Source organism: Amblyraja radiata, chromosome 8 (assembly GCF_010909765.2).
Source record: "Amblyraja radiata isolate CabotCenter1 chromosome 8, sAmbRad1.1.pri, whole genome shotgun sequence".
NCBI classification, from domain to species: Eukaryota; Metazoa; Chordata; class Chondrichthyes; order Rajiformes; family Rajidae; genus Amblyraja; species Amblyraja radiata.
This window is the reverse complement of record NC_045963.1, coordinates 66555925-66580764: the sequence shown is the minus strand read 5'-3', so window position 1 is coordinate 66580764 and position 24840 is coordinate 66555925. Positions and strand designations below refer to the sequence as shown.

Sequence of the window (24840 nt, the reverse complement as noted above, 5' to 3'; positions counted from 1 at the left end):
TTTGCCCTCCCCTAATTCTATAAAATTATGGGAAATGGAAAAAGGGCAGAATTTCATATTTTAGTCAGAGTCAGCATGATTTTAGTTTAGTTTGGTGATGCAGCATGGAAACAGGCCCTTCGGCCCACCAAGTCCACGCTGACCATAGATCACCCGTTCAAACTAGTTCTATGTAATTCCACTCTCGCATCCACTCCCTAAATGATAGGGATAATTTTGCAGAGAACAATCACCCTTCAAACTCGCATGTCTTTGGGATGTGGGAGGAAACCCGAGCATCCAGAGGAAACCCACGTGGTCACAGTGAGAACGTGCAAACTCTGCATAAACAGCACCCGAGGTCAGGATCGAACCCAGATCACCAGCACTGTGAGGCAGTGGCTCGACCAGAGGCGCCACTGTGCTACCACTGTGGTTTTGCGATTGGAAATTCTGTTTAGCAAATTTTCTGGCGTCCTTTGAGGATGTAACATATAGGGTGAACAAAGGGGCACTGGTTGAATATTTAGATTTCTACAGGCATCTGAGAAGATGCCACATAAAAGATTGCTGCACAGGAGTTGAGGTTGGAGGTAATGTATTGGCATGGAGAGAGGACTGGCAACTGAAAAACATTGAGATGAATGGGTCATTCTCGTGTTTGAAATAAATAACCTGTGGTGTACCTCAGGAACCAGGGTTACGGCTTCAGCTATTTATAATCCACTTTGATGACTTGATGAATGTATCGTGACTGTATTTGTTGATGACCTGCAGTGGGGCAGCAAGTTATGAGTGGAGGGGGGTGTGGTGGGATAGAGGTTTGAAAGAGATAACATGACTGGTCAGAAATACATGAAAAACTATGTGGGGCTAAGGAATGGGTACTGAGTGGTGTTATCCTACGGGGGAAGGGAAGGGAAGGGTGGGAGGTGGGAGAGGTTAGGTGTGGCTGTTAGTAAAGTACTGTGGGCTGTTGGAGAATAGAAATGGGAGTGGGGATTGACACCAGAAGAGGATGCAGACCATATCAATGTTCAGGGTTGGGATAATCTTAGTACTTTGCCTGACAACCAGACAACCCGACTTCATTTGTACTTAAATGCTCTTTACTTTTCCCTATTAATGAATGGGAGGTCCTGAAACTGTTGTCAAATGTGACTTTTCTTCACCTTTCCCATTCAAAAGAAAAATGGGCCAGGTCAGCAGCGTCCCTAAATTTTAGTTCCCAGAACATTTTTTGAAAGCGTGTCCAAGAGAACCCTGCAATTTTGGCAACCGTAGCGGAAAAATGGAAGTCTTCTTACTCATTGAACTCTGGCCACTCAAGGAGCTCCGCAGACTCTCCACAGAGCCACCACCAGCCAGCTTGAGTCGGGATCGGTCAGCTGGTTCAGGAGGTTGCACAGTGGCCGCCATTCCTTCCGTCGTCAACTGTGGGGAGATGAGGAGGCAATTTACAGCTTTAGCAACATAGTGTCTCCATCGCTTTCTGTTTCTCCTGCTATGTCCTAAGCCAGCTGCAGGTTTCTCTTCTTGATGACCTTGTCGTGTCTCATGAACAGAAACTCACTTGTGTGCAACATTCAACTAACTACTATCTTTATTACACAACCTGCAAAAATAGAAAACACATCTGGCTAAAATTCACAATCCTTGCAAGCAGCTCAAAGCCACACAAGATTAACATGACCACGACCTCTGATGCAGGTCGCACATTAACATCGAGCTCCATGCTAATGAATATGATTACAATTTGCCAGAAATGGGAACCAATATGAGAGCAGGCACCACCTAAAAGCAACATGGGTACTATTTAAAGACATCATACACTTGTTAGTGGAGGATAGGGAGCACCATGGCTGGATTGGGTGGCGGAGAATGTTGTTCAGTTTAGTTTAGAGATACAGCGTGGCAACTGTCCCTTCAGCCCACCGAGTCCACGCCGACCATCACCACCTGTTCCATTCTATACACTAGAGACAACTTGCAGAGGCCAATTAACCTACAAACCTGGACGTCTTTGGAGTGTGGGAGGAAACCAGAGAACCCGGAGAAAACCCATGCGGTCCCAGGGAGAACATACAAACACCATACAGACAGCACCTGTAGACTGGATCAAACCTGGGCCCTTGTCGCTGTAATGCAGCAACTCTACCGTTGCGCCATTGTGCCGCCCCTGTTGGTGAACGAGCTGTGATAATGGAACCTCAATGGGCTCCAAGAAATCTCCAAAGCTGCCACTAGGTGCCTGCGTGAAGGAGATGCAGAGATGTGCTCTGTCAGTAGCAGCTTGTCAAGTTGAGTCTCAAGGCGCTGCAAATATTTCACATGCATAGTCAGGCCAGTGAATGCTATTCCCACTAACTGAATCACATCTCAACCACGGCTCAGTGAACCACATATGCATCACTCATTTTCCCACTAGAAACCACACTGCCATCACTTGTTTTCCACAAACTCTATCCACCAGGGTTCATACCTAACGTTCGTTGACTCGTCTCCCCCTCAGAATCCGAGGACCGGCTCGTGCCATGACATCCACATTTTACTGCTTTGGAAGCTGTAAAATTACGCCAATCGCTTCGGCCCAGAGACGGCAAAACACTCACCAACACACTTCCCACCCTTCTGTAGATGGCGCCGGTACACAAAGCCGAGAGGGAAACCTCCGCTTGTGCCTTTGGTGAAAGTGGCACAGCCATCAATGGAGTAGCCAATGCCAACTATACATCCAGCAACAAGGGCTGAGATCATGGAAGATGGCAGTATTCCATCTTATTCCTCCTCACTTCCTCCTTACAATCTCACCCCCCCCCCCCCCCCCCCCCCCCCCCCCCCCCCCCCCCCCCCCCCCCCCCCCGTGTAATCTCGTTCCCAGGTCCTTTCTCATTTGAGATATTCATAAACTGCAAACTGATTGAAAGGAACAAGTGAAAGAACACATGGGCAGCAAGGATGAAGTGACAATGTGACTTAAGCTTCACATGTAGCTGCAAGTTCTGCCACAGCCACCAAACATAAAGTAACCCAACTTCACAAGTTATAGGAGTAGAATTAGGCCATTCGACTCATCAAGTCAACTACACCATTCAATCATGGCTGATCTATATTTCCCTCTCAACTCCATTCTCCTGTCTTTTCCCCGCTCGACATTTGACAGATGTACAAATCAAGAATCTGCCAAACTCCGCTTTTAAGATACCCATTGGCTTGGCCTACACAACCATCTGTGGCAATGAATTCCACAGATGCGCCACCCTCTGACTAAAGAAATTCCTCTCATTTCCTTTCTAAAGGTACATCTTTTATTCTGAGGCGATGACCTCTGGTCCGAGACTCTCCCACTAGTGGAAACATACTCTCCACATTCTTTCCATCCAGGACTTTAACTATTTGGTAAGTTTTAATGAGGTCCCCCCTCATTCGTCTAAACTCCAGCGAGTACAGGCCCAATGCCGTCAAACTCTCATCATATGTTAACCCAATAATCTCTGGGATCATTCTCGTAATCCTCCTGTGGACCCTCTCCAATGTCAACACATCCTCAGATATGGGGCCCAAAACTTCTCATAATACTACAAATGCGGTTTGACCAGTGCCTTAAAAAGCCTCAGCATTACATCCCTGCTTTTATATTCTAGTCCTCTCGACATAAATGCTAGCATTGCATTTACCATGAGGTGGTCACACATGTGAGACACAGGGCAGGGGCCAGCTTCATTAAGACTGAGGTTATACATGGTGCAGAGAATATAGAAGAATGTTTTGACAGGGCAGCTTACAAAAGACAGCTATGGCTGCACTCAGCAAGAGACCTGTCACTGACTCCAGACTGCAGTAATGAACAGCAACTTTATAGAGAGTTTGGATCCCATTCTCTGGTGGTGGCCTGTGACATTAATAATATACTAAAGTCAGAGAATAATTAAGAAACAGGCCCTTCAGCCCACACTGGCCACTAAGCACCCATTTACGTCAATCCTATGCTAATCCCATTATTATTCTCTGCACCTTCATAATAACGGGATAAACACACTCCACCCATAAACTCCGCCACTAGGGACAATTTAAAGTGGCCATTTCACTGATCGAACGGCACAGTTTTAAAGTACAAGAGAAAACTTCAGCACCCAGAGAAAACTCAGGCAGGGGCAGGGAGAACATGCAAACTTCACACAGACAGTATCCGAGGTCAGGATTGAACCCATGCCACTGGAGCTGTGTGGCAGTAGCTATACCAGCTGCACCATTGTCCAACCATTAAATGAAACCATTCCATGTGGAGTACACCAGAATACGGCTGAATATCATTTATGTACACTATACCATAATATTCCTGTATCTTTGTCACCATTTCCAAAGTATTCTTCTTTTCTATTTTTCAAAAACAAATAACCCTGTTCTTCCCCAGATGAAAGTCCTTCAATCGTCTTGTCCGCCCATGGTTATTTCTTTATAGAATCTTTATATCAGCTTCACACCAAAACTTCCTAATTAGTTCTACATCATCCGCAAATTCAAAGATTGCTTACGCTCGTTTCTTCCCATGCTATAACCCCAAGTAGCTCATGTCCTAGCACCGATCCTTGCTCAAATCACTGGTAATACTTGCCAACCATGAAATAAACGATGTGGCATCTGCCTTTCCAAAACGTTCTTATGCTATCACAATGCCAGTATTCACCACAGGGTTGTAGGGTCTGAAGAAGGACCTCGACCCAAAACATCATCCATTCCTTCTCTCGCGAGATGCTGCCTGACCCGCTGAGTTACTCCAGCATTTTGTGTCCACCTTCACAACAGGGTTGTTCTTGAGCTATGAACTTTACTTTGACTAAATTGGGCTTGACGAAGTGGTTGTTCAACCTGCTTCTTTTTCCTAAGTTTGTACTTCAGTGAAAACTTGGCCTGAGACTAAAGCCTTGCTGAGGACAAACCAAACAAGAGACTTTGTTTTACAAATGACAATGTCCCTGGCCATATGTTGAATGCTTTCAGTGATTCATTCCTCACACAGTCTAGAATCAGAGATTACAGGTGCACAACCTTTTATCCGAAATTCCAAATAACGAAAAGCTCCGAATAGCGGACATTTTTTCGGTCCTTGAAGAAAGGTCCTTGAAGACGTTCACCGAGGGCGGCCCGCAGAGGTGACAGCGGAACCTCCGGTCGGTCCTCGAAGAAAGGGGAACTAAATCCCCATTCATAAAAGAGAAGGTGAGGGTATATTGCGCGGGAGGGTTAATAATTGACAATCTGCTGCTGCCTGCCCGCTGAGTTAAAAAGTTCCCACGGTAGACTCACGATACACAGTGTATCGTGAGTCTTGCGTGGGAACTTTTTAACTCAGCGGGCAGGCAGCAGCAGATTGTCGCTCCCTTCAGTTTCACCCCACCTACATCCCTCTGCTTCCCGGCCATGTGTGTGACCCCTTCGCTCCCCTCTCCAGCTCCCCGCCCATTGCACCGGCGCGGGGGCTTTGCACTGTCTTCACGTCGGCGATGCCAGCAGGTCAGTGCCAGTCACCGGAGACGTCAGGACCAACGGAACACCGACCCCCAGGCCCACTGCAAGCACGGAGATCCCAGAGACCCACAGCCAGCAGCAGCCCAGCCCCGTTCCAACTCCAGAGGAAAACTGCAAACTGGCCGGAGACGTCAGAACCACCAGAAGCCGTTCCCCGATGGACCACTACAGTGACAAGTGGGAGTTCGCCCACAGCCCGAGCTGCACCCCCTCATCGGGACACCGACCCCCAGGCCCACTGCAAGCACGGAGATCCCAGATCAGCAACTCCAGCCCAGCCCCGCTCCAACTCCAGAGGAACACGCTCCCCGTAGGGGCAGAAGCTGATGGTGTGCAAGGTACGTCTTGTTCTTGGGGTGGCGCAGCTCGGGCTGTGGGCGAACTGCCACTTGTCGCCATAGCGGCCCATCGGGGAGCGGATTCCTCTGGAGTTGGAGGGACAGGGAGACACAGCGGCTTTTGAGAATGGTGGGCAATCACTTCCAAAGTTCTGCCCACACAGTCAGTACACCTCTCCTACACATGTCTCCCGCACTAAAATAATCTCGCAGAGAATAATCCCAGCCTAACCCTCCCTATTCTCTCCTATTCTGCAAGAAAAAACAACATTGAAGACAAACTCGCGATCGAGTAACTGCCGGGATCGAGGCGCAAACTCGCGACCGTGCGGATATGAGCCGAGCACTCTACCACTGAGCCAGCCGTTAAAATCTACGCTAAAAATCTTCCATTCCGAAAGCTGAAAAATTCCGAATTACGAAAAGTGTCTGGTCCCAAGGCTTTCGGATAAAAGGTTGTGCACCTGTAATTGTTTAACAACCACCAATAACTGCTTAACAACCAGCTGAATTTACACCGCTCCTTTGATGCGGGGATAAAGGAAGAGGCACTTAGTTTACTTTAGTTTAGAGGTACAGCGCAGAACTAGGCCCTTCAGCCCATCCAGTCCGAGCCGACCAGTGGTCCACCCGCATATTAACACTATCCTACACACACTAGGGACAAGTTTTTTTACATTTACCAAGCCAATTAATCTACATACCTGTACGTCTTTGGAGTGTGGGAGGAAACCGAAGATCTCGGAGAAAATCCACGCAGGTCATGAGGAGAACGTGCAAACTCCATACAGACAGCACCCGTAATCGGGATCGAACTCGGGTCTGCAACTCTACCGCTGCGCAACCGTGCCGCCCAAATAACACAGACTTCATGTGTGGATTGAGAGACACAAGATGCTGAGGCAAGGTAGGAGGAACGATCCCAAGAGGAATAAACCTGTTTGACTAGATGTCCTTTCAAGAGGGAGTGGAAAGTTTGGGTTTACTTGCCTGGGGAGTTGGGGTGCCACTGTATGTCTTTGTAATCTTCCTTCTGACAGTTTCTTTCACTGACTTGACCTTTCTGCTCAGCGATTTCCGTGAAGTTGTGGGCGATTTTGTCGTGCCCCCCTTTTCACTGCTGGTGCTGTCTTTACAATCACACTGCTGGGGCAAAATAGACATCGTCGTTTATTCTACAAAACTCCATGCACATCTCACATTCCAGATAAATGGATATCAGATCAGGCTACAATCGTGTTTTCTAGGGGGGGGGGGGGGGGGGGAATGTATTGCAAATGGAGCAAAGAAATTAGATGGAGATCTGAATTTGTTTAGTTTAGTTTAGAGATACATTGTGGAAACAGGCCGTTCGGCCCACCGAGTCTGTACTGACCAGCGATCACCCTGTCAACTAGCACTGTCCTTATACACTAGGGACCGTTTGCAATCTTTAATGAAGCCAAGTAACTCACAAAACTGCATGTCTTAGGAGGGTGGGAAGAAACCGAAGCACCCAGAGAATACCCAGTCGGTCACAGGGAGAACGTACAAACTTCGCACAGACAGCACCCGTAGACAGGATTGAACCCGGGTCTCTGGCGCTGCAAAGCAGCAACTCTACCTCTGTGCCACCGTGCTTCCTTTCGGATCTCAAAGCCGTCCAACATCGCTGATACAGCTTCATTTTATGATGATAAGATTTGATTGTTAAGCTGATATGGGATGGATGTGGTGCAATGATAGAATATTAACTCTGTTTCTCTTGTCACTGATTCTGCTGACCTGCTGAGTTTTTAACTGACATCTTCTGATATCAGTTCAAATTCCCACTGTATATAATTCTTTGATTTTCAATTATGTTCATAGTGATTACGCTATTGGACCCCAACTTTGCACTAATAACCATATAACCACATAGCAATTACAGCACGGAAACAGGCCATCTCGGCCCTACAAGTCCGTGCCGAACAACTTTTTTCCCTTAGTCCCACCTGCCTGCACTCATACCATAACCCTCCATTCCCTTCTCATCCATATGCCTATCCAATTTATTTTTAAATGATACCAACGAACCTGCCTCCACCACTTCCACTGGAAGCTCATTCCACACCGCTACCACTCTCTGAGTAAAGAAGTTCCCCTTCATGTTACCCCTAAACTTCTGTCCCTTAATTCTGAAGTCATGTCCTCTTGTTTGAATCTTCCCTATTCTCAAAGGGAAAAGCTGATCCACATCAACTCTGTCTATCCCTCTCATCATTTTAAAGACCTCTATCAAGTCCCCCCTTAACCTTCTGCGCTCCAGAGAATAAAGACCTAACTTATTCAACCTTTCTCTGTAACTTAGTTGTTGAAACCCAGGCAACATTCTAGTAAATCTCCTCTGTACTCTCTCTATTTTGTTGACATCCTTCCTATAATTGGGCGACCAAAATTGTACACCATACTCCAGATTTGGTCTCACCAATGCCTTGTACAATTTTAACATTACATCCCAGCATCTATACTCAATGCTCTGATTTATAAAGGCTAGCATACCAAAAGCTTTCTTTACCACCCTATCTATATGAGATTCCACCTTCAAGGAACTATGCACAGTTATTCCCAGATCCCTCTGTTCAACTGTATTCTTCAATCCCCTACCATTTACCATGTACGTCCTATTTTGATTTGTCCTGCCAAGGTGTAGCACCTCACATTTATCAGCATTAAACTCCATCTGCCATCTTTCAGCCCATTCTTCCAAATGGCCTAAATCACTCTGTAGACTTTGGAAATCCTCTTCATTATCCACAACACCCCCTATCTTGGTATTATCTGCATACTTACTAATCCAATTTACCACACCATCATCCAGATCATTGATGTACATGACAAACAACAAAGGACCCAACACCGATCCCTGAGGCACCCCACTAGTCACCTGCCTCCAACCCGACAAACAACCATCCACCATTACCCTCTGGCTTCTCCCATTAAGCCACTGTTGAATCCATCTTGTTACTCCTGCATTTATACCCAACAGTTGAACCTTCTTAACCAACCTTCCATGAGGAACCTTGTCAAAGGCCTTACTAAAGTCCATATAGACAACATCCACTGCTTTACCCTCGTCAATTTCCCTAGTAACCTCTTCAAAAAATTCAAGAAGATTAGTCAAACATGACCTTCCAGGCACAATTCCATGCTGACTGTTCCTAATCAGACCCTGTTTATCCAGATGCTTATATATATTATCTCTAAGTATCTTTTCCATTAATTTGCCCACCACTGAAGTCAAACTAACAGGCCTATAATTGCTAGGTTTACTCTTAGAACCCTTTTTAAACAATGGAACAACATGCGCAGTACGCCAATCCTCGGGGACTATTCCCGTTTCTAATGACATTTGAAATATTTCTGTCATAGCCCCGGCTATTTCTACACTAACTTCCCTCAATGTCCTAGGGAATATCCTGTCAGGACCTGGAGACTTATCCACTTTTATATTTTTCAAAAGTGTCAGTACTTCTTTTACTTTGAAACTCATAGTATCCATAGCTACTCTACTAGTTTCCCTTACCTCACATAATTCAATATCCTTCTCCTTGGTGAATACCGAAGAAAAGAAATTGTTCAATATAAAGCAGAAGAAGAGTTCAAATTCAATTATTCCAGTTTGGAGACTTGAATTTAAGATAAAATAATCTGGAAACATAAATCTTGTACAAACATGTTTATGACGATATGTGCAGCAGCAAAAACCCAAATGGTTTACAACTTGGAATGAAAATCACTATGTAATCAAAGGGCCGAATGGCCTACTCCTGCACCTATTTTCTATGTTTTCTATGTAAATGACCCCAGAGGTGAAGGACATAGATTGAATACATTTTTATTCATTTCATTTCTGAACAGTTTATACTTTACCCCGAGCCCTAGACTCTCTGGTAAAGGAACAGATTCAGTCACATAGCCTGTTAGCTCTTGGATGTTCATTGTGATCACTTCTCATGCTTCTAATCTCCAGTAATCTCCTATTCAATCTCTCCTCACAGAACAATCATCAATTCAGAATTTACACTGCGCAAACTCCGATACAAGTATGATTCTTCCTTAGTGTATTGACATAAATTGCACATTGTATTCCGAGTGTGGCCCATTAAAGTCCCTTCAAATTGCAAGACTTTTTCGCACATGTACTGTAACCTCACGCAATAAAACAATTATATAATTTATCCTCTTAATTGCCTGTATATCTATTTCCAATTCCATGTAGAGTACACCAGAATACTCTTGAATATCATTTATGTAGTATACCTTAATAATCCTGAATATCATTTATGTACAGTACACCAAAATACCCTAGGGTATCTTTTTCACCATTTCCAAAGTATTTTTCTTTTCTATTCTTTATACAAAGAGAAATAACCTTGCTCTTCCCCAGATGAAAGTCCATCAATCTTCTTGTCCGCTCAGTTAATCCGAGGATATCTCTTTGTAGAATCTTTATATCAGCTTCACACCGTAAACTTCCTAATTAGTTCTACATCATCCGCTAACTCAAAGCTGGCTTAAACTCATTTCTTCCCATGCTATAACCCTAGGTAGCTTATGTCCTAGCACCAATCCTTGTGGTAATACCTGCCAACCTGAAAATATGTTTTTCAATTCTATTCTGTTTTCTATTCTTTAACCAATGAAATGTTGTAACATATTGCCCCAACCCCAAAAGGTTATTTCCTGTAACCACCTTTCAGATAGGATCTCATCAACACTCTCTTGAAAATTTAGATATTCCAGATCCATTGACATCCCTTATCGTTAATTTTAAACATTGGCACTGACAGAAGTTGCAATGTATTAGCAACAACCTGCAATTACATTTACGTGTGTGTGTGTGTGTGTGTGTGTGTGTGTGTGTGTGTGTGTGTGTGTGTGTGTGTGTGTGTGTGTGTGTGTCTGTGTGTGTGTCTGTGTGTCTGTCTGTGTGACTGTCTGTGTGACTGTCTGTGTGACTGTCTGTGTGTGTTTCTGTGTGTGCGCGTGCACCTGCTTGTGTGTCTGTGTGCACGTGTGTGTGTGGCTGTGTCCGTGTACATATGTGAATTAAAACAAACACCACATGCAGGCAGTTATTACATTATCAATGGGTTGGACAGTATAATTGGCGAGTGTGGAATAATAAAAGTGAATGTTTATGTGATCAAAGAAATACAACAAATTTGGACATCTCTTCAAAGAGCTGGCAGTTATGATGCATACACCAATAGGACTACTTTGCTATACTCCGATCCAATGCTATCAATTCATTAATTATACCCCTTGTTATCCCAGACCTTCCACTTACCCCTTGATTCTGAGTCGTCGGACTTCTGAACAGCTCACTGTCAGTCGGCGAGCGAGAAGCCTTGTGTGACTTGCCTTCACTGCACTCAGGATCAGAATACTTTTTCCCAGATTTCTTTGGAGGCATTATGGCACCGATCTCAGATGACAAGTGGAGTGGCTCGAGAAGCTTCTTCCCAGTCTGTCCTTCCAGGCTGCTGGGAGACAGGGAGTCACAAAGAGTAGTCGAGGTTGCAGGATCTTCCACAATAGTTTTCTGTAATGACTCATTCAAGCAGAGTTGTGCCTTGTTGCTCTTTGGCCTGAAAAAACTCAGCGATCTTTCATCCTGCAGAGACTCCAGCTGTTTGCTGCAGGTCCCATCACAAGTGCTTTCTGGATGGGCGAGAGGAAGACAAAGAAAAAATATATAAACTCAGCACCTGCCAAACCAACCCAACCACTTTAACAACCTGCACAGTAGCACACAAACACTGAAGGAGATTTTACGAACCAGCCTCACCACGTAACTGTGTTAATGGAGGATAGATATTCGCAGCACAAGACTACACAAAAAAACCCTGTTAATTATTCAGTGAAAAAAGCCTCGGCAAATTTTGTGACGTGTTAAACGACTTTGCTTTGTATTGCAATCCGATAGCTGTCTGAGCTTGTCGGAGTTGAAACCTGCACTACTGGCTTTCTTCCCCAACTGGAATGCTGTACAGTGGGTTTCATACCCACAAAGGCCACTTAATGTCTCTGAGGCAACAAACATGACTCACTTAATTCCCAGCCTCCTCCCAGTTCTTGCTCCGCCCCTCCATACGAGTGAAACATTTACATTCTGCTTCTAGCATTAGGCCACCTGGTGGAGGTTTCCCCAACCTGCTCCGCAATATCCGGCAAACTTGCAACCCTTGCCAGGTCGCAGCAGCTACTTTTAAAATAAGGTGTTTAAGAAGGAACTGCAGATGTTGGAAAATCGAAGGTACACAAAAAAGCTGGAGAAACTCAGCGGGTGCAGCAGCATCTATGGAGCAAAGGAAAAAGGCAACGTTTTGGGCCGAAACCCAGAAGGCTCCATAGATGCTGCTGCACCCGCTGAGTTTCTCCAGCTTTTTTGTATACCTTTAAAATGAGGTGGTTCTTTGAGGAATAGGCATCGTGCAGAGGCCTGAAAATCCCCGTTGGAGGAGGCAGTCAGATTCACGAAATGAAAGGAAAGACACAAAATGCTAGAGTAACGAAGTGGGTCAGGCCACATCTCTGGAGAACATAGATGGGTGACGTTTTGCACCGGATTCATCTTCCGACCCAAAACATAACCGATTCATGTTCTCCAGGGATACTGCCTGACCCGCTGAGTTACTCCAGCATTTTGCACCTTTCCTCGGTAAGCCAGCATCTGCAGAGCTGTATTTCTGCATGTTTTCACAAAATGAAATTTGCTTTGTGCAGCACTGTAAAGGACCCTCACTCACCCAGCCAGAAGGTCCTCTGACATGAATAGCAAGAACCATGCATCTGCTTAGTTAAATGAAGACGACAGTGCTGACATTTTACAGAAGACATGTCTGACTTAATCAGCACATGGAAATACCCAAAAAAGCCTCCTGCCGAGATCCATCTGGTTGACTTATGCATTTCCCATGATGATGACAACAATGCACAGCTTGCAAATGCAAACTGATGGAGTGGAAGAGCTCTGCACAACAATGATTGATCTAGTGGAGCTGTTGAACAATCTCCTAACTCGAGACACCAAACCGATGCATCAATTGTGGCTGCATTCAAACTACCAATAAAGGAAGCTAAGTTATTCCCGCTGACTAAATTGCCAGCTTGGAGAAGTTGGACACAAAACGCTGGGATAACTCAGCAGGTCAGGCAGCAGCACTGGTGGAAAAGGATGCGTGACGTTTCAGGTCGGGACCCTTCTCAGGCTGAAAGTAGAGGGGAGTTAACTGTAGGTAAGAAAAGGCCAGTGTTGAGACATATCTGGCAGAGATACCATTTTATTTTCAATGAGAGGTGTGGAGTAGCAAAAAAAAAAAAAAAAAAGTGGGAGGAGAGTTGACAAATATAAGCACTTTAAGCCGTTTCTAAGTATCCATTGGTTATAGTCATACAGTATGGAAACAGGCCCTTCGACCCATCTTGGCCATGCTGACCAAGATGCCCCTTCTACACCAGTCACACCTGCCTGTGTATGGCCCATATTCCTCAAAACCTCTCCTATCCATGTATCTATCCAAATGGCCTTTAAATGTTGTTATAAAACCTGCCTCAACTACCTCCTCAGGCAGCTTGTTCCATATACCCACCACCTTGTGTGCGAAAAAGTTGCCCCTCAGGTTCCTATTAAATGTTTCCCCTCGCCTCATCCAAGCTTCCTTATGGCCACCTGCTTTCCTTTAGCTCCAACAGGAACACGTTTACCCTGCACGTTTGTCAAAGCATCCCACTTTCTGCATGGCCCTCAGCCCGCAAATAACCTACATCAATCAACTTTAGCAAGTTCTTGTCAAATACCAAAGTTGGCCTTCAGTTCAGGTGCAACTCGTCCTCTTGTATAGGTCACCTCTGCTCCATAAGAGATCCCAAATGGTTTAAAATCTGAATCACTGCCCTGCCCCTCCCTCCCCCCCCCCCCACCTCTTCCGCCACTCACTCACCTGTCCAATCTTCCTATTCCTACCCTCACTAGCATGTGGCACTGGAAGTAATCTGGCTACCTTGGAGGTGCTGCTTTCTAATTTTGCCCTAACTCTAAATTCATTTTGCAGGACTTCATCCCTTTTCCTACCTATGCCGCATGACCCTTTTAAGCATTTCATCATTTTCTGTTTCTTTTCTGGAAGCAAATAAGTATTGTTCAGAGGTTGGTGAAGGCATAAAAATGGGGAATCCCAAGGGTCCCCTCAATCTCATTAGGTGGTTTAGATATTAGCTGGACTATTTATTCTCTTCTTCTCACTACTGTGGCACACAATCTTATGCATCTAGCTTGTCTGATGGGTTTACGCTGCATCAATGCTGTCCCAATGTATTCCAGCTTACCTGCAATAGGTGCATTCTTTAATTCTTCCACTTTGACAAGTTTCTTTTTCGATCTGCGTTTTGAAGAAACCAACTTGTGGAGCCTTTTAAACTTCACCTCTTGGACATCATCATCCAACTGTTCCCATATCTAAACAGGTGAAAAGCGTCATTTGCATTTAATGTGATGAGTCTGCTGCATTACACCTGATTCAATGAGTGGCATCTACATGATAATCTGACATTGTAGATTAGTTCAGTTTAGAGGTACAGCGCGGAAACTGGCCCTTCAGCCCACCGGGTTCACACCGACCAGCGATCCCCGCACACTTGCACTATCCTACACAAACTAGGGACAATCAACATTTATACCAAGCCAATTAACCTACAAACCTGTACGTCTTTGGGGTGTTGGAAGAAACCGGAGATCCCGGAGAAAACCCACGCAGGTCGCGGGGAGAACGTACAAACTCCGTAGTCAGGATTGAACACGGGCCTCTGGCGCTTTAAGGCAGCAACTCTATCATTGCGCCACGGTGCCACCCTTTGGTGCAGTTAGCAATGGGAAAATTACGCACATCCCTGATTTGTAGTCCACACTGCGTGTGCTTGTTGTCTCAATATTGCTGGCCACTGGTGTCCGTGAGTAAGTAAGGGAGTAAAAAAAAATAGCGAGAGGAGAATATGGACCCAGGTATCAAGACCACAGATAGTTGCACCCGGAAGCTGATGGAAAAGTACAGATGTGCTCTTTGGACGACAGTGTGCATGGTGTACAAAGGCATAGAAACAAGCAATTTCACCCAAGCAGTCATCAAATTGAACCTCCCATCTCATGGGGCCTCCTTACATCCAACATATCAATCACAGATAACGCCATCCAGTGATTTTCTTGTCCAGTTCACCATAAAATCTCACATCCCCTGCCCAACTCAGTTACGGCTCAGTTATGGTCAGTTACAGAACAGAATATCTGGGTTCTTGCATTAAGCTAAATCTAGGCCAACACTACAGTGCATTATCAAAGAATGAACCTTTAAAGTCTTCCCCAAGATCCCATGATACTAACTGGACAGCAAGAGCCATTCCGAGCTATTTGGCCTACGTCTATACACAATCAGCACTGCCGATAACTAATCTTTTTACATTATTTATAATTTTGTTTGAGAGAGGTTGATGTTGGCAAATTGGCTGCCATGTTTCCCACAATGATCAGAATTCTATAGATTTCATTGGTTGTAAACACATTGGGACATCCGAAAGAGAATGTGAAAGGCGTCATATAAATGCAAACCTCTTACCTTTCATAAGTTCATGTCATTGGAGAAAAATTAGGCTACTCCAATCAATCATAGCTGACCTATCTTTCTCTCTCAACCCCATTATCCTGCCTTCTCCCCATAACCTTTGACATCCTTAATAATTAAAAATCTGTCAATCTTCGCTTAAAAAATACCCATTGACGGCCTCCACAGCCGTCTGTGGCAATGAATTCCACAGATTCATCACCCTCTGACTAAATAAATCCCTCTTCATCTCCTTTCTAAACCTACGTCTCTCTACATTTGTCCTTGGAAACAAATTTCCTCATTACACTTTTAAAATACATTTTCAAATTTTCACATTCAGCCTTAGACTTTCCATCAGCACCATTTTGGTAGCATGTTGAAGAAAGCCACTCAGCCTTCACCGGGGACGTTCAGCTCAATGGTAGAGCTCTCCACCACCAGAGGGGGCAGAGTCCAGAACATGTCCCACCCACAAAATAGCTGAAAATAATCAAGTCTGCAGCTTGCTGGCTGCCAAAACCGTCAATAATATTGAATATTTCTGAAATTCAGAAACATTCGAAAATATTGCAAAACTACAAAAAAACATTAACTCTTGAAAATGTTTAATTTAAGATAAGAACTAGCAAACCAATGCAGTTCAGAAATCCAAATAAACTCAATTAAATACATCTAAAATAAGTACTAACACCTTCCTTTATCTTTTACAGCTGTTCCCTTTCAGTGATATCAGCAATGCTGCAGCTCGTGGATTCCCCACGAACTCTCTCAGCAACTAAACAAAAATGCTCAGGAAAACAAGTGTTTGCAACTTTAGGATTCTGCCATTTGTGCATGCAAGCGAAGCAACCACAAACTTGCTGGCACTTATCGGGAAATCATGGCATATTTCTCTCTTTCATGTATAGGTCCAATGCTTGGACATGTAGTAGATTCAGAAAGTATTCAGACCCCTTCACTTTTTCCACATTTTGTTACGTTACAGCCTTATTCTAAAATGGATTAAATTATTTTCTTTTTTTATCATCAATCTACACACAATACCCCATTATAAAAAAAACAAAAACAGATGCTTAGAAATGTTTGCAGTAATTAAAAAGAAATAACTGAAATATCACATTTACATATGTTTTCAGTCCCTCTACTCAGTGCTTTATTGAGGCACCTTTGGCAGCGATTACAGCTCTATGAAGAGTTCTACACTATGAAGGTTCAAAAGTACCCTTCCCCAGATCTGTGTCTCGACACAATCCTGTCATAGCAAAGGGTCTGAATATTTATGTAAATGTGATATTTCAGCTATTACTTTTTTATTTCAAATTGCAAAAATTTCTAAACGCCTGTTTTCGCTTCTTCATTCTGGGGTATTGTGTGTGGATTGATGATAAAAAAATGAATTTAATCCATTTTAAAATAATGCTGTAATGTAACAAAATATGGGAAAAGTGAAGGGGTCTGAATACTTTCTGAATGCACTGTATGTGTGAAGATAAGCACAAGACTGCTGCATTACCACCATTGTCCCTGACCCCACCACTCCCTCTATGCCTCCACCATATAGTTTAGAAACATTAAATCAACTACTCACACCACCATCGGAGGATTCATCAAACTGCTCCTGGGTCCCACGTGCCAAGTGGGCTGAATCTGCGTTTGGAGAAACCTTACTGTGACACTCATATTCCTTGAGCTGAAAAATAATTCAGATTATTTTTTTAAATTGAGAATAAAACAGGGATGGGGGTGGGGTTGAGAATATTTCAAAATATCAGGCTCTGTGAGTAGTGAGTAGTTATTGCCCACCCCGACACCACTCCTGCCTCTGAATCAGGTTGTGAATTCAAGTTCCACTCCAAAGACCTGGGCACATAATTTAAGTTTACACGCCTGCAGACGAGATGCAAGATCTTGAGTGCTGTCTGTGGGACAATAACACGTGCAAATGGTCTCCCAACGTTCCTATAATAATGGTAAATATGGTTTTGGGTGTAAACAGAGTGCTTCTGGAGATTGTGATTGTGAAAGTTATTAAATAGACAATTTCTTAGAAACATAGAAAATATGTGCAGGAGTAGGCCATTTGGTCCTTCGAGCCTGCACCGCCATTCAATATGATCATGGCTGATCATCCAACTCAGTATCTTGTACCTGCCTTCTCTCCATACCCCCTGATCCCTTTAGCCACAAGGGCCACATCTAACTCCCTCTTAAATATAGCCAATGAACTGGCCTCAACAATCTTCTGTCGCAGAGAATTCCACAGATTCACCACTCTCTGTGTAAAAAATGATTTTCTCATCTCGGTCCTAAAAGACTTCCCTCTTATCCTTAAACTGTGACCCCTTGTTCTGGACTTCCGCAACATCGGGAATAATCTTCCTGCATCTAGCCTGTCCAACCCCTTTAGAATTTTTAAAGTTTCTAGCGTGTACAAGCCGAGTCTATCCAGTCTTTCTTCATATGAAAGTCCTGTCATCCCAGGAATCAGTCTGGTGAACCTTCTCTGTACTCCCTCAATGGCAAGAATGTCTTTCCTCAGATTAGGAGACCAAAACTGTACGCAATACTCCAGGTGTGGTCTCACGAAGACCCTGTACAACTGCAGTAGAACCTCCCTGCTCTTATACTCAAATCCTTTTGCTATGAATGCTAACATGCCATTCGCTTTCTTCACTGCCTGCTGCACCTGCATGCCTACTTTCAATGACTGGTGTACCATGACACCCAGGTCTCGTTGCATCTCCCCTTTTCCTAATCGGCCACCAATGTAAATAACATCTATGACAATGGCAAAAAACATGTGTGGGTTTTACATGCAAGTCTGGGCACCCTGTCACAATAGGGAGCAATGGTTAGTGATAAACTGTGGGCATCTCTAGCAGGGGGACACCAAACTATGCCCACCTTCCCAGACACCCCCAATATTACTATCATTCTGCTGATACCCATTTACATTAATAATGTATTAATACCTAATCACATTGATTGAGAGCAAAATGTAAAGAAAATGGCCTTTAATAGGAATCTGAGGGGTAACTTTTTCACACAAAGGATGGTGGGTGTATGGAACAAACTGTCAGAGGAGGTAGTTGGGGCAGAGACTATCCAAATAGTTAAGATACAGTTGGACAGGAGCATGGAAAGGACAGGTTTGGAGGGATATGGACCAAAAGCAGGCAGGTGGAACTAGTGTAGCTGGGACATGTTGGCCGGTGTGGGCAAGTTGGGTCGAAGGGCCTGTTTCCACACTGTATCACTCTTTGACATGAAACTTGATAACAATCGGGGCCGAGGAAATTTGAAGAATGGCCAGCTTGAACCCAAACCTGACTCAGGAGCTGTGACAGGAGGAGAATGTCAATAAAATAAACCACAAATGTATGCATGGATTACTCCAAACCTTCACAGATACCTCTACCTTGGCAAGCGCCTCCTCTATTGTTATCATCTTATCTTTGACCATCATCATCAGCTCAATGCGGTCTTCATCACTCATGGTAATCTCACTGGCCACGAATCCAACATCATCTCCTTCGCGGCCCCCAAAAAAACGTGAAGTGCGGGAAGAGAGAAAAACAAATCTCCGTGTTATTCAAAAAGCCTCTATGGGAGAAGTTTAGCCCCTACAAAATACAAGTCATTTCCCTGCATTTTGAAATTTGAAGATCTAAATCAAAAGAGTTGTACAACCAAATAAATTAGTAAATCGTCCTGCAGCATGTGTGCGCTTGTGTGAGAATGTTAACGTTTTGACATCCTTTGAAGATTCATTCCTGGAATGTGGGTGCCAATGGAAAGAGTGGCATGTGATATCCAATCAGGCATGTGCCGTGAGTCATTACTCAGGGTAGGCAGTCAGTTGGCTTTTAAAAAAATCTTAAACCGCGCATGCGCAGATTGTTCTCTCCGTAAAAATAAAGAATAAAAAAAAAAAAATAACAATTCAATTTGTCCAAGGCTTCCAAATCTCCTTCATTCTGAATTACTGAATGGGTGGTGGGTGGATGGTGACAGCAGGTGGAGAGATGGTGGAAAAAACGGGAGCACACCGGGACAAGTTGAATCAGTTGTGATCTTATTGAATGACAATATTAGTTCAAGGGACCAATTGGGGGGGAGAGTTCCTTTCACAGCGCGTGGTGAGTCTGGCCAGGGGTAAAGTTGCGGGGAGGGCAGGAGCGTTGAGAAGAAGGGAGTCAGGTCGGGGATCATTACAGTAACCCACTCAATCACCGCTGCCGCGGCGTTCTGGGCGCGGAGCCACAGCATTGCGGCCGTGGAGGGAAACAGCTCGGGTGGCTGCGAGCTCAGCGCCTTCTGCCGGCCTGCTTACCTCTGGCAGTGCTCTCCGTCTGAACAGTGAGGGGACCAGCTCAAGAGCAAAGATCATACAGCGGAGCGGGTCAGTGGGCGATGGATAACAGGACGGCGGACAGTGAACACTCCTGTGTCAGCGCGAACAAGGGACCAATTGAGGTTACTCGCACTGACACATGGAGTAAGCTCCACCGCCCGTTGTCCTGTTATCCATCGACTGCTGACCCTCTCTCGAGCTGGTTGCTCTGGCATGATCCCCGACCTCCGACTTCTCAACGCTCCTGCCCTCCCGTAACTTTACCGCTGGCCAGACTCCCCACACGCTGTGAAAGGAACTCCCCCCACCCCAGCGGCGCTGTCCTTTTACAGCCGCTTCCCACTTTACAGCGGCTTGCGCTGCGCATGTGCAGTACACAGTCCACGTTGCAAAGGCAGAATTTCAGCTGCCTTCAGCTCTGCTTGAAATTGACGGCTTGAAGCAGCGTCCATGGCACGTGTGCTACACACACTTTCCTGTATTACATGTGCTGCGCATGAAAGGCACGGAGAATTATGCCTACCTAAGAGATCGATCTCTTACGTAGGCATAATTTTCCCGTGCCTTTACTATTTATATTTAATAATTACCATTTTATAATATTAGTCAGAATAGGCAGTGCCTACCTTGCCTACCCTGACGGCACGTGCCTGTAACCAATCCAGGGTACTCTCAAGAAGCAGTGACAGGTTGCAATGTTCTCTGGCGCACACTTGATGCAACAGAATGAGTGGCTTGGTTAAATCAAAATCAACCTAATCAGTTTTGGATTGCAATCATGTTGGAGCCACAACAGATAAGGACAACAGTTAATGACCCAGTAGGATTTTTACTGACAATCTTCCAACTTCAAGGTTGTTCACGTTACTTATAAACATCAGATCTTTTTAAATAGCTGAACTCAGCTTCCCAAACTACCATGTTGAAATGCAAAGAGTGGTTCTCTAAATTAGAATTACAATTTCAGTTCCATATACATTACATTTTTATACAGACATAGAAAAGCCATAAACATTTACCTTCTGCACCGTATACCAAGTGGTACCTAAGAATAGTGGCAGAAGGTTGCATCGTGAACACCTTTCTTCGGTACTTAGGAACAGGATGGGGCGTGCAGCCCTCAAACACATTCAACCACTAGCAATATTGGCTGATTTGCACCTCAATTCTATTTTTCCAACTTTACCCAAGCACAATTTTACTAAGAAGACGACAGAAGGAACTGAAAAATACTGGTTTATACAAAAAGAGCTGGAGTAACTTATTGGGTCAGGCGGAGATACTGCTTGAGCTGTTGAGTTACTCCAGCACTTTGCGTCTAAATGTTATTAACATTGGCTTTCAAATTTCTAATTAACCTGCTTTCTGTGGGTGTGGAAGTTCCAGGTCTCCATCACATCCTTTTGTGTCAAAAGACTACGATTTCATTGGTAGAAAGTTCAGGTTTAATATTCTGGCCCATTTTTGTTCTGGACACTCCCCCCTCCCCCAATAATTTTCCTTTACGACTATCAATTTTTTTCAGAAACTCCAGCAGTTTAATCGTATCTACCTTAATCATACAGTCATAGATAGCAAAGAAGGTTATCCAAGAGTCAGAAAATTATACATGGGAAATTATAACAGGGAAATAGGCCCTACAGCGCACTTGCCCATGCCGACCAACTTGGCATTCTGGGCTAGTCCAACTTGCCAAAATTTGCTAAACCCTTCCAATCTATATAATTTGAAATGTCTCTTAAAAGTCACAATTGTATCTGCTCCTAAAGCTTCCTCTAGCAGCTCACCCCAGACCCTCCAAGTGGACAATCAGGCTCTGAGGTGCTTCTTAAGCTCTCCCCTATTACCTTAAGCCTATGTCCTTAGTTTTACAATCCATTACCTTAGACTGTGAGACTGGAGTACAAAGACTGTGAGCATTCACTTTGTACATGCCGTCATGATCGTGCACACCTCGGCCTTCGACGCTCCAAAGAAATAACCCAGATGAGCTAACCTCTCCATATAATTCAAATCTGCAGGTCCAGGTAATATCCTGGTGAATTGTTTCGACAACCCTTCCAATTTAATGATATCCTTCCTAAAACTGGGCAAGCAGATCTGCGAACAGTACACCATGTGTGGTCTCACCAACAACAGCTACATTATGATGTCCCAACTTTGTACTCAATGCCCTTCCCAATGAAGGCCAATGTGCCACACGCCTTCTTCACTGCACTGTCCATCGGACTCGCCACTTTTGGGAACTATGCACTTGTAATCCCTGATCTCTTTGTTTTTCAACACTCTCTATTTTTTACTGTTTCTGGTTTGACATGCCTAAGTTCATAATGTCACACATGTCAAGAGTTAAATTTAATTTGCAATTGCTTGGCCCACCTTCCCCACTGATCTAGATCTTGTTGTGAACTTAGATCCTCACTGTCTACTCTACCACCAATTTTGCTGTCACCTACAAACTTGTTAACGATGTTAATTACATTGTCATCTACATCATTCAAGGGTGGGCTCAGTACCCGGTCACAGGCCTCCGATCAAAAAAAAACAATCCTCCACAACTACCCTGACTCCTTCCTCTGAGCCAATTTTGAATCCAATTAGCTAGCTCATTGTAGATTCCTTGCAGTCTAACCTTACAAACTAGCCTTCCATGCAGGACCTGCCAATCTAGTTTAAATCCTGTATCTAAGGACATAGATCAGATGGAAAGTTGGGCAGAGAAGAGGCAGATTCAATTTTATCCAGACAGCAAAGCATTCGATAAGGTTCCGCATGGTGGGCAGCTCTGGAAGGTTAGATCGCATGGGATCCAAGCAGAGATAGCTGAATGGATTGAAAATTGGCTTCATGTAAGGAAGCAGAGGGTGATGGTGGAAGGTTGCTTCTTGGACTGGAGGCCTGTGACTAGTGGTGTGCTTCAGGGTTCGGTGCTAGGCCCGTTACCGTTTGTCATCTGTATCAATTATTTGGATGAGAACATACACGTCAAGATTAGCAACTTTGCTGATGATACAAAAGTGGGTGGTTTTGAAGATAGTGAAGATGGTTGTGAAAAAATGCAGCAGGATCTGGATCAATTGGCCAGGAAGGCTGAGGAATGGTTGAGGGAATGTAATGCAGAGAACTGTGAGGTGTTGCGTTTTGGGAAGTCTAACCTGGTCAGGACCGACACAGTAAATGGTAGGGCTCTGGGTAGTGTTGTAGAGCAGTAGTTTAGACAGGGACTATCCCAACAATTAAGAAACAGTTAGACAGGTACATGGATTGGACAGGTTTGAAGGGATATGGACCAATTGCGGGCAGGTGGGTCTAGTGTAGCTGGGACATGTTGGCCGGTGTGGGCACGTTGGGCCGAAGGGCCTGTTTCCAAACTGTATCACTCACTCTGTCCCTAAGTGTGAAATTATGCATTTTGGGAATTAGGAAATATATGGGTCGGATTTAGAGTAAATGACCCAAGGCGTGTTGATGGACAAAGAGACATTGGATTGCAAGACTACAGCTCCTTGAAAGTTGCAAAAAGTCATTTGGTATACTTGCCTTGACAGGTTGAGGCATTGAGTACAAACAGTTGGGAAATCACTATGCTGTTGGACAAAACACTCTTTCGTCCGATGCTATGAGAATGTCGGGTGACTTGGGACAGGTGGGGTGAGTGGGCAGATGCAGTTTAATGTGGATAAATGTGAAGTTATCCACTTTGGTAGCAAAAACAGGAAGTCAGATTATTATCTAAATAGTGTCAAGTTGGGAAAGGGGAAGTACAATGGGATCTGGAGGTCCTTGTTCATCAGTCAATGAAAGTAAGCATGCAGATACAGCAGGCAGTGAAGAAAGCAAATACCATCATCCCCAGCAGACTGGTCACCAAACTCATGGATTTAGGACTCTCCCAACCCATCTGCCTCTGGATCAAGGACTTTCTGTCTAACCGCCCCCAGACCGTCAGACTGGGCCGTCACCTCTCCACCCCCATCACCGGCTCCCCACAGGGCTGTGTGTTGAGCCCCCTCCTCTACGCCCTCTACACCCACGATTGTGCCCCCGCCCACTCCACCAACACCATCGTCAAGTTTGCGGACGACACGACTGTGGTTGGACGTATCTCAGGAGGAGATGAGACAGCCTACAGGGAGGAAGTCCAAAGACTGGCAGCGTGGTGTTCAGACAACAACGTCATCCTAAACACCACAAAAACAAAGGAAATTATCATAGACTTCCGTAAGAACAGTGCAGCCCCCAAAACCCTATTCATCAATGGGGACTGTGTGGAAAGGGTCTCAGACTTCAGATTCCTGGGCACACAAATTACGGAGGATCTCTCCTGGACTACAAACACCACCACAGCAGTCAAGAAGGCCCAGCAGCGACTCTACTTTCTGAGGATCCTCAGGAAAAACAACCTGGAGGAGAAGCTGCTGGTGTCCTTCTACCGCTGCTCCATCGAGAGTGTGCTGGCATACTGTATAACCACATGGTATGCCAGCTGCTCTGCAGCGGACAGGAGAGCCCTTCAAAAGGTCATCAACACCGCACAAAAAATCACTGGCTGCCCACTGCCCTCCCTGAAGGACATCTTCAGCTCTCGCTGCCTTGGCAGAGCAGCCAACATCCTGAAGGACCCTTCCCACCCTGGACACAACCTGTTCCACCTGCTGCCCTCTGGCAGACGGTACAGGTCTTTCAAAACTCGCAGAGACTCAGAGACAGCTTCTACCCCATAGCCATACGTGAACTTAACAATGCAAAATAAGAAATAACTCACATTCAACTGAATGGTTCTACCTCAGCTGCTATTGTTATTTTTGTAATTTTTTTTAATATGTATATATTTTTACCTTTTCTTATATATTTAAAATTGCTCTTGTGAATCGCACCATGGGATTGACTTTTACATTTTGTTGTACCATGTGCAATGACAATAAAGAGATTAATTCATTCATTCATTCAAATGGCATGTTGGCCTTCATAAGGCACGGACTAGAAGGGTCGAGATGGCCTGTTTCCGTGCTGTAATTGT

General features: G+C 44.6%; 1 protein-coding gene across 8 annotated transcripts in view; it reads right to left on the bottom strand.

Annotated features, from left to right (window-relative positions):
- sash1 (SAM and SH3 domain containing 1) overlaps window positions 1-24840 on the bottom strand; it is a 152699-nt gene that overhangs the window by 35934 nt on the left and 91925 nt on the right. For 4 of the 8 annotated variants that reach the window (XM_033026124.1, XM_033026128.1, XM_033026130.1 and 1 more), the window contains exons 7-12: window positions 18867-18997; window positions 17055-17156; window positions 14199-14328; window positions 11158-11531; window positions 6837-6992; window positions 1287-1413 (exon numbers count right to left, since the gene is read on the bottom strand). In XM_033026124.1, coding sequence (XP_032882015.1) covers window positions 1287-1413; window positions 6837-6992; window positions 11158-11531; window positions 14199-14328; window positions 17055-17156; window positions 18867-18997 — 1020 coding nt within the window. The remainder of the gene's footprint in view (window positions 1-1286; window positions 1414-6836; window positions 6993-11157; window positions 11532-14198; window positions 14329-17054; window positions 17157-18866; window positions 18998-24840) is intronic. The other 4 variants (XM_033026127.1, XM_033026131.1, XM_033026125.1 and 1 more) reach the window with 3 other exon arrangements.